Raw genomic sequence first — 8,357 nt, 5'->3', positions numbered from 1 at the left:
GGATAAAAAAAAAAAAAAAAGGTGCTTCTCTTGCTGAGGTTTGACGAAGTGATGCTGTGTTTGTCGGGGGCATAGCTGCAATGCACCCACTGGAAACAAAAAGGCCCCTCTAAATAGTGTTTTATTTCTCTGTCTTTTTTTTATGTAGCTCCAACTTGCAATACCTACGCTTCCCCTCATCTCACGTATTCTCAGCCTGCGGAGGCAGAATGAAATCAGCACGCTGTGGGTTTTGTTTGCAAAATCTTCCCTGGGCAGTTTCTGCCTTTCTTGTGTTAGCCTTCGTGTAAAGACTTAATATTTTCTGACGGAAACCCCGAGCCATCTCTCTGTGTCCGTACTTGTGCGTGTGTACAGTTATATATAAATCTGACCAGAACTCCCCGGAGCCACCGTTACTGTTTAGCACCCAGTGCTGACTCAGCCAGCTACAACCCAGTGTAGCAACAAGCGTGGTAATTGCTTTCTTACAAACGCTTGTTCCCGGAGGGAAATCCTGCCCCAGCTATCTGCTGCTCCCCTCCGAGGGGCAGATCTCGAGGGGCAGGGCTGCTCCACGGGAGATGCCGGTGGAACCGGAGCGTGTGGTCTTGGGGGAGAAGCTGTTGGGGCTTTGCTGGTAGAGGTTGTCTTCAAATCCCATAAAACCCTGTTTGTGTTGCAAATTGTGAGGGGGGGACGACACATGAAAAGAAAAGTGTCATAGGTGTTGGGGAGTGAAGGCGTTTATTTGCGTGGAAGCTGTTGATGGCAAAGCTGTGCAGCTGGTCGGAGCTGAACTTTTTGTTTATAGTGGAGCCAATCTCTTTACACCCGCGTGTTTCCCTGGTAATGTACCCCTCCTCTGAGTGTGCACCCCCGTGCCTGCACACCCCCTCCTGCTGCTGGTCTCTCCAGCAGATCAAACCTCCACTTTACATGCCCCTGATCTCATCAAAACCAGCCTGGAGGTGTTGCCATCTCAGGAAGAGAAATTCTCTCCCTGTCCAGCTGTTCAGACTGAGTTTCTGTGACCCCTTGTCCTCGAAAAGTTATTTGTGGTTGTGCTTCACCTCTGACCCATCTAGTTTAGGGATTGTCTCTGGCACAGACGTGCCTGTACCTCAGTGCCCCCCCAGTTTGTGCTGACCAGGGAGTGACCCTGTGGGGTTTTTTTTGGGCAAACGCAGGTCTCCTGCTTCATGGACCTTCCGAAGCCGAGACCACCCCGCAGGTGTGTTGCTCACCAATGGAGAGATGGATGTGGGGAAGAACTGGTTTTAGGAGAGGGACTGAGTGTGACTTGTCCCTCAGTGGGTCACCACAGTTGGTGCCTCTTGTCCTCCTGGGGAAGAATCTGAGCCTGGATTATAGCCCGCTGCTCCCACCCGGCTCTAACACACACACACGGAGTCCAAAACTGTAAGAAAACTCTTTTACTTTCCTTCCACTCCATCCATGACTCCCTCCTGGTGGCACAGACAGTGGCAGTTGGGAGCCTTCGCTGCGGGAAGGCTTAGTTCCACACCGAGACACCGAGAAACAATTGCTACAGAGGAAAGCAAGACTTTAAGCAGAGAAACGCTCTCTCCGGCGCGTTCCAGTCACCATGTGTCATACACCAGACCCACGCACGCTATACAGAGCACAGCTATAGATACAGAGGAGCGTATGTACAGGAGGTGAGCAGGGTGGTGCAGTGCTGCTGGGGAGGGGGCAGGGGATGATGATCCCTGTATCGCTACAGCCCCGGCTTGGCAGGGAAGGGCTCTTGTGTTTAGTAGAGGCTAAAACTCGCTTTCCCTTGCCCCGTGGAAGTCGCCTGTCGATGTGGGAGCAGCCTCCGTGGTCCCTCCCGGCTTGAGCACGGTGCCACCAGCCCCACGGCACACGGGGAGGGCAGGGGGAGCCAAGGGACGCCCGCGGGGCTGGGCCCGACTGGCCCCTGTGTGCACGGGGAGGGATTCCTCCAGCCGCCACGGCAAAACGGGGGCTGCAGAGTGGCTCTACAGTGTCAGTCTAGTAAAACCTTTCGCTGGCATGTCCAGTATATACATATATGTACAATCACCTGCCTCTTCCCTCCTCCTGGCCGCGTGGCAGGGGGTGGGATGGTTGGGGTGCTCTGGATTTGCATCCCTCGTTGTCTCCTGGTCAGGGCATGGCTGGAGGCAGATTCCCCCGAATCGCAGCTGCGGCCCGGCTGTCCTGTCCTTCTGCCCTGGGTTTTTGCAGGCCAGGTCCTGGAGCAAGCAGGGAGCGGGCTGAGATCCGGCAGGAGAGACACGGTTGTGAGGCTGCAGGTGGGAGGCTGGCAGGGAAAGGCAGAGATTGTCCTTGGGTTGGAAAGTGGCCGCTCTCATTTCAGACTTAGTAGTGGGAAGGCTGGTTTGGGGTCTGCTGTGCCCTTTGCTCATGCCTCGGTGGGGATTCCCCCTTCGAGTAGCCCTGGACAGGGAGTGCAACCGGTGCTGCCCTGGCAGAGGGGATGGAGACTCTCCCTGAGCACTTTGCTGTGAACAAGCTGATTTCAAGGACTGAAACAACTCCCAGAGATGTGAGTCGAGCCCTGCCCTTACGCAGTGGCACAGATCCGGAGCCTGGGAGCTCCCAGCAGAGGGGATGGAGCTGGCTGGGGGCTGCACGACTGCGTGAGGCTACCTGCGTCCACGCAGGTCTGGGAGGGAAGGGGCCACTCTGTGGGGTCTCCATCAAAGATACGGCTCTTCCCGTTGGGATGGAGCGTCAGGAAGCCCTCCAGAAACAGGGCAGTGTGGTTCCTTAGGAGATTGCTATTTCAAAGAAGTCCAAGGCAGCTTTGGTGCTGATCTGAGGAGCTGCAGAGATGTAAGAGGAAGGCTCCACGTCCAAACCCAACCTCTCTTAGCCCGTCAGAGCTGGGTTTGGTTATCGAGCACCGCGCAGGCACTGGCCATCATCACGCCTGGTCCAAGGTGGGCATGGTTGGAAGTGTGCTTGGGTTGATGCTCAGCCCAGCCACAGCACTGGGCTTCTTGCCCCCGGCCCCCAAGGGCTGAGGAAGCAGGGACAGCAAGGATGTCCCCAGGCAGGTCAGTCCTGGGGGGGCTCTGGGTCCCTCATCTGCGTGGGGGAAGCCAGTGTCAGGGAGGGGAAGGGGAGTTGGTTTCTCACAGGCTTTGGGGGGGCCCACGGGTGCTGGCATTGGCAGTTTTTTGCAAGAGTGACCCACCACAGGCACCTCCGGTGACAACCCCGCCACCGGTGACAGACATCAGTGCCATCCTGCATGCAGCCCCCAGCAAAGCAACCAGCCCCAGCCCTGCTCCGAGGAGCGCGGGGCCAGATCCGTGCTCCCAGCGTACAGGGCGGCTCCACGGGACACACAGGCCTGTGGTTCCCATCGCTTCCGATTTGGGATAAATCTGTTCCTGCTGCTCCAGCCGGGAGCGGTAACGAATCTCGCTTGCTTGGGGACAGTCTGTGTGTGAAGTAGCAGCGGAGCCACGCCGGCACTTGCAGGACCAGCCTATTCGCTCTGCCATAACCGGGAGAGACTTCTCATTATGCTGCCAGCAGCCCTGCGAGGCTTTTCAGAACAGATCCAATACGAGGTCAAGTTCTCACTAAAATCAAGTGGCTGGGAAGGAAAACTTTGTTACTCGCAGCAGCAACGCTGCCGCTGTGTATTAGTCAGCAATGAACAAGCAGAAGGTTTTATTTTGATGGTTTGACTGTGAGGGTGGAGGCGGCGCGTTTCGCTCTCCTGCCCTTTCCCTCGGGGTGGGGTGGCTGTGGGGTGCCCCCGGGAGCTGCCCTTGTGCTCCTGCCCTGCAATGTCCCACCTCGGTGGCTTTGGGGATGTCACTGGCAGCCCCCGCCACGCCTCTCACTCCTCACTTGCAGCCCCATTATCCCCACTCCAAGAGAGCTTCTGGGTACAAGGTGGGGGCAACGGGATATTTCAGAGCACAGCCCCCTCACACAGCTCTGAGCTGCCAGAAATGTCACTGCCTGGGGAGTTTTGCCAGGACAAAGCTGACGTGGGCACCTGCAGTTCTGGGCACGGGTCCTTCCCAGGGTTAGAAAGCCGGCTGGGCTTTCTGTGTTTTCAGCATTAAATCAGCACAAAGAGGAGACGCTCCAGGCTGGGGGCTCTTGTTGGAGACCCTGTGGGTGTGTGGCCAGGAACTGGCATCCTCCCCTGCCCACCCCTCGGCATCAGTCACGGTGTCGGTGACAGGACTGGCGCAAAACCAGCCACCGGTGGGTCTGGGAGCGCCGGGGGTGTGGAAACATCAGCTCCCATGATGGGCAGGGGGCTCAGTGCACCCCCCTCCCCACTGCCTCCCCCACTTTCCGCACAAATAACTCCTTCACCGCCCACCAAATACGAGCTACCCGCAGCCCCGCTGACGCATCGCTGCCTTATCCTGACAGGGGGCTCTGGCCATCACCATCTAATGTTTCACCGTAGCGTGACACGCTGCTCATGTTTTAATTCCTGCAGCATCAGCAGGGCAGCCTGCGCTGTCTCTGAGCCAGGGTTGGGCTTTATTTCACCTAACGCAGCCGGTGAGCAGCTGCCTGCACAGCTCAGCACAGGCAGCGAGGGGACAGGCAGCTGCCCGTGCAGCGCTGAGCCTCTGAGCAGACACACGGTCCTTGAAGGAGCGGTAAATGGTTAAAAGCAAAGAAATGCTGACAACGCTGTGTTTTGCCCTGCAGAAAGGCCCCCCCTGCCCTGCACCGTGTCGTGCCAGAGCCAGCTGTGCCCAGGAGCAGGCGTCGAGCCTGGCACTGAGCCGTTTTTTTTTTTTTTTTTTTCTTGGGGGGGGGGCTGGTGGGGGATGCTGGGGTGGCACAGCCAGACGGGTGATGCCCCTCGCAGGGACTCGCTGCAGGGCCCGGGCAGAGCCAGGGGGGGAAACTTCTCGCAGAGCTGGTGATCTTGCAGCATTGACATGGGATACGTGGCTGAGCAAGGCAGCACCCCAAAATGTGTGGCATGTCATGGGCGATGCTCATCCTTGCCTCCTGCATCGCTTGGGAAGGCTCTGTGTCTGCCAGGGCTGCTATGGGGAGGCCAGAGCGGGATGGGAAAGGGGGGGGGTGAGCAAGACCCGGCTGTTTTCTCCACCAAACCCACCGTGTTCCCACGGTTCTGGAGCAAGAGCCTGAGAACAGCGTCTGGCCTCTGGCGCAGACGCTGCTCTGGGTGCTCTGGCAGGGACAGGCCACTTCTCCCTGTCCCCTGGGCTCTCCCTTGTGGTCCAGCCAAGCCGGGCGGCTTCGCTGGGGCGGGAGCGGCAGCCGGCGCTCCCCAGCCCCGGGTTTGTGCACCGAGCTGGAAGTGCAGAGAGGGACAGGGGCAGAGCCGAGTGCTCCAGGATGCTCTTGAGAAGCTAAACGCAGAGGAGGCCGGGCAAGACCCACCACCCCTGCCACTGGGGGCTCCACCCTGTGTCCCCCCCTTTCCCCCACTGCGGTGCAGGAGGGGGACTGGGGGGGCTGCGTGTGTGCTGCCCTGCTCTTCCTCACGTCTTGGTGCTGGAAGAAGCCCCGTTGTCTGCTCTGCCTGGTCCCTGCGGCTCTGACGAGGGTCAGGGCCAAGTCCCCCGCCCCCTTCACCTCCCGTCCTCTCCATCACCCCCCATCCTCTCCCTCAGCCCTTCCTCTGCCCTGACTTGCCTGGAAGGAGCAGGGCAGGCGTCGCGGGCGGCCGGTCCATGCTTGCTCATCGCGTGCCGTGGGGCTGGTAGCCCCAGCGATCCTCGGGGTGGGACAAGCCCAGATCTCACCCAGGCACAGGAGCCGTTGGCAGCGGGATGTGCCGCAGCCCGGGTGCTCCCAACCCCCGGTGTGTTGTTGCTGCTGCTTAAACGCTTCCAAGGATTTCCCGCCAGGGACTGATTCCGGGCAATGGTGCCGAGGCTGCTCCGCCAGCCCGGCCGCGACTCGCCGGGGAGAGCAGCGACATCGGCTGCCAGTGCAGCCTGGGATGGCCTGTGAGCAGGTGGCAAGAGGGGCAGCGGCTACTAGGGAGGGAAAAAGGGGAAAATCCTCCACCAGAGGAGAAAACGTGCAGGCAGGTGATGTCACAGCGGGAGGAGGGAAGGGGCTCTCCTGCCATGGGGCTGGAGGAGGCAGGGTAGGAGCGTGGTGGGACCGGAGGGGCTGCCGGCGTGGCAGAGCTGCTTCCCGCGGGGCAGCCGCCTCCGTCCTGGTCCTGGCGTGTCACGTCCGGGCAGGGCAGCTGCTGCAGGCGATGCAGTCAAACAGCAGCAGGGAGGCGACGAAGTAATTTATAAGCTGGGCAAAATACAACCCCAAATATCCTTGTCTCCTCAGGGAGGGTGACCACAGGAGACGCTCGGGCTCCCCGGAGAGCTCCCACCAGGTCTTTGCTGTAAGATGGTGCATCTCGGCGGTGGCGCACGTGTTGGCAGCACCCGTGACCTCGGCTCCTCCTGAGACTACCCTGCTGCGTGCCTGTGGCCACGTGCAAGCACCCGTCCTGGGGCAGAGCACCCAAAGCCACCTAGCCCTGAGGGTAACTCCCGGAGAAGCCAGCAGAGCCGCCCCGGCGATACCTGTGGCCCATGGTGGCACTTTGGTGTTGAAAAGCGCCGTGTTGCTACAAGTTGTCTCTGTTTTCCTGGCGAGGCGACTCCTCCTGAACCATATCCTTCCCAGCACTTGAAAGCCAACCCACCAGCAGCTCGGGAGGAGCCCAGCTGAGGGCCCCCCCTGCCATCAGTGTATGCGTCCCCTAAGCTGGTGCTCCTGCCCCGATTCTGTACGTGCCACCCCCCTGCTGCAGTTGGGAGCAAGCGGGGAGAGGAGAACGAAGGAAGGAAACCCTGCCATCCTCTCAGATGCTCGTCTGGAGGTCGCCATTGAGCAGGGTCCTTTGGGTTTCTGTGGTCTCGTTGAGCCTGGATTTGTCCTGCTTGCTGTCGCTCCGGTCCGCCTCGTCCATGCCGCTGACCTTCACCAGGCAGAGGACGTTCTGAAAGCTCTTCTTGAAGTTGTCAGACAAGAAGGCGTAAAGGATGGGGTTGGCACAGCTGTTGGCATAACTGAGGACCACCACGAAGTCGAACATGCCCTTGAGGACAGGCGTGGGCACGATCAGGACGGAGACTGAGGAGACATTAAAGATGTAGAAGGGGAGCCAGCAGAAGATGAAGACAGCGACCACGATGGAGACCATCCTGGTGACTTTCTTCTCGGACTTTTTCCTCTTGGAGGAGCCCACTCTGATACCCGAGGACTTGACTTTGATAATGATGAACAAGTAGCAAAGGCAGATAATGGTGAGAGGCACCAGGAAGCCCAAGATGAAGGCGTAGATGATGAAACCCGTGTACCAGGCGCCCGACTCTCCCGGCCAGATGATGGTGCAGCTACTCCTGCCATGATTATGCTGCACCCCAGCGTAAATCATGATGGGCATGATCACCAACAGGGAGACGCCCCAAACGGCCACATTGATCATTTTGGCTGTCCTGGGCCGCCTCCACTTGGCAGATTTAATGGGGTGGACGACAGCCAGGTACCGGTCAACGCTCATAACTGTCAAGCAGAAGATACTGGTGAACTGGTTGATCCCATCTACTGTCATGACAATTCTGCAGATGGCTTTGCCAAAGGGCCAGTGAACCAGGGCGACCTGCATGGCCAGGAAGGGCAGACCGAGCATGAACAGTTCATCCGCGATGGCCAAGTTGAGGATGTAGATGTTGGTGATGGTTTTCATCTTGGCGTAACGAAGGATGACGTATATCACCAGCGTGTTGCCGCACAGCCCGACGATGCAGACCACGAAGTAGATGAAGGTGAGGATGGCGTTGCTGGTCAGGTCGAAGTGTTGGCCCGTGGCGTTCTGCGACGCGTTGGCGGGCGCTTCCACTGAGAAGTTGTCAAAGGGGGAAGCTGGGGAGAACCAGAACGCAGTGGCGTTGGGCAGCTCATATTCCGGCTCCATGGCTCCGCGGGTCCCTGGGCGCTGCTGGTTCAGGGGAGCCGAGAAGTCATCTCCCCTTGCTCTGGGGATAGAGGAGAAGATTCTAGAAATCAGAGAATAAATAGAAATGAAGGGATTCCTGGGGAGGCTTTGCCCAGGCTGCTGCCAAGCTCCGTAGGAGAGATGCTCCCTGGAGGGGTTTTCCCCAAACAACCTCCCCCGTCTCCCCCCCCGGTGCCGTGCGGCGCCGAGCGGGCTGCCCTGGACACGCCGCAGCTCCTCCCGACTCTGCGATACCGGAGTCCCCCCCAAACCAACCGGGGAGTCTCCGGTGGGTGCGACGGACCCCGGAGCACTGAAGAAAAACCTTTTTTTCTTCCTTGTCTCGCCTTTGGGTGGGCTGTCAGCCCCTTCCTGCCCGGCAGCGACC

At 59.1% G+C, this 8,357-nt stretch overlaps 2 protein-coding genes across 3 annotated transcripts in view; one reads left to right on the top strand and one right to left on the bottom strand.

Annotated features, from left to right (window-relative positions):
• Positions 1-1,066: 1,066 nt before the first annotated feature.
• Positions 1,067-8,026, bottom strand: SSTR2 (somatostatin receptor 2). Its single transcript, XM_026861072.1, has one exon. It carries the CDS (start codon positions 7,946-7,948, stop codon positions 6,833-6,835), a length of 1,116 nt encoding a protein of 371 aa, XP_026716873.1. The 5' UTR covers positions 7,949-8,026; the 3' UTR covers positions 1,067-6,832.
• The window catches only part of SLC39A11 (solute carrier family 39 member 11), a 100,526-nt gene continuing 96,408 nt past the window's right edge, over positions 4,240-8,357 (top strand). The window contains exon 1 of one of the 2 annotated variants that reach the window (XM_026861074.1): positions 4,240-4,245. Coding sequence is in view for 1 of the 2 variants with exons in the window: in XM_026861073.1 (XP_026716874.1) it covers positions 7,794-7,799 (6 nt within the window). In the remaining variant the exon portion in view is untranslated. Of the gene's footprint in view, positions 4,246-7,779; positions 7,800-8,357 lie in introns of those variants that run through there. The other variant, XM_026861073.1, reaches the window with a different exon arrangement.

This window comes from Athene cunicularia (genome assembly GCF_003259725.1).
Source record: "Athene cunicularia isolate RWA chromosome 18 unlocalized genomic scaffold, athCun1 chr18_part1, whole genome shotgun sequence".
NCBI lineage: Eukaryota > Metazoa > Chordata > Aves > Strigiformes > Strigidae > Athene > Athene cunicularia.
This window is presented reverse-complemented; position numbering and strand designations above follow the sequence as displayed.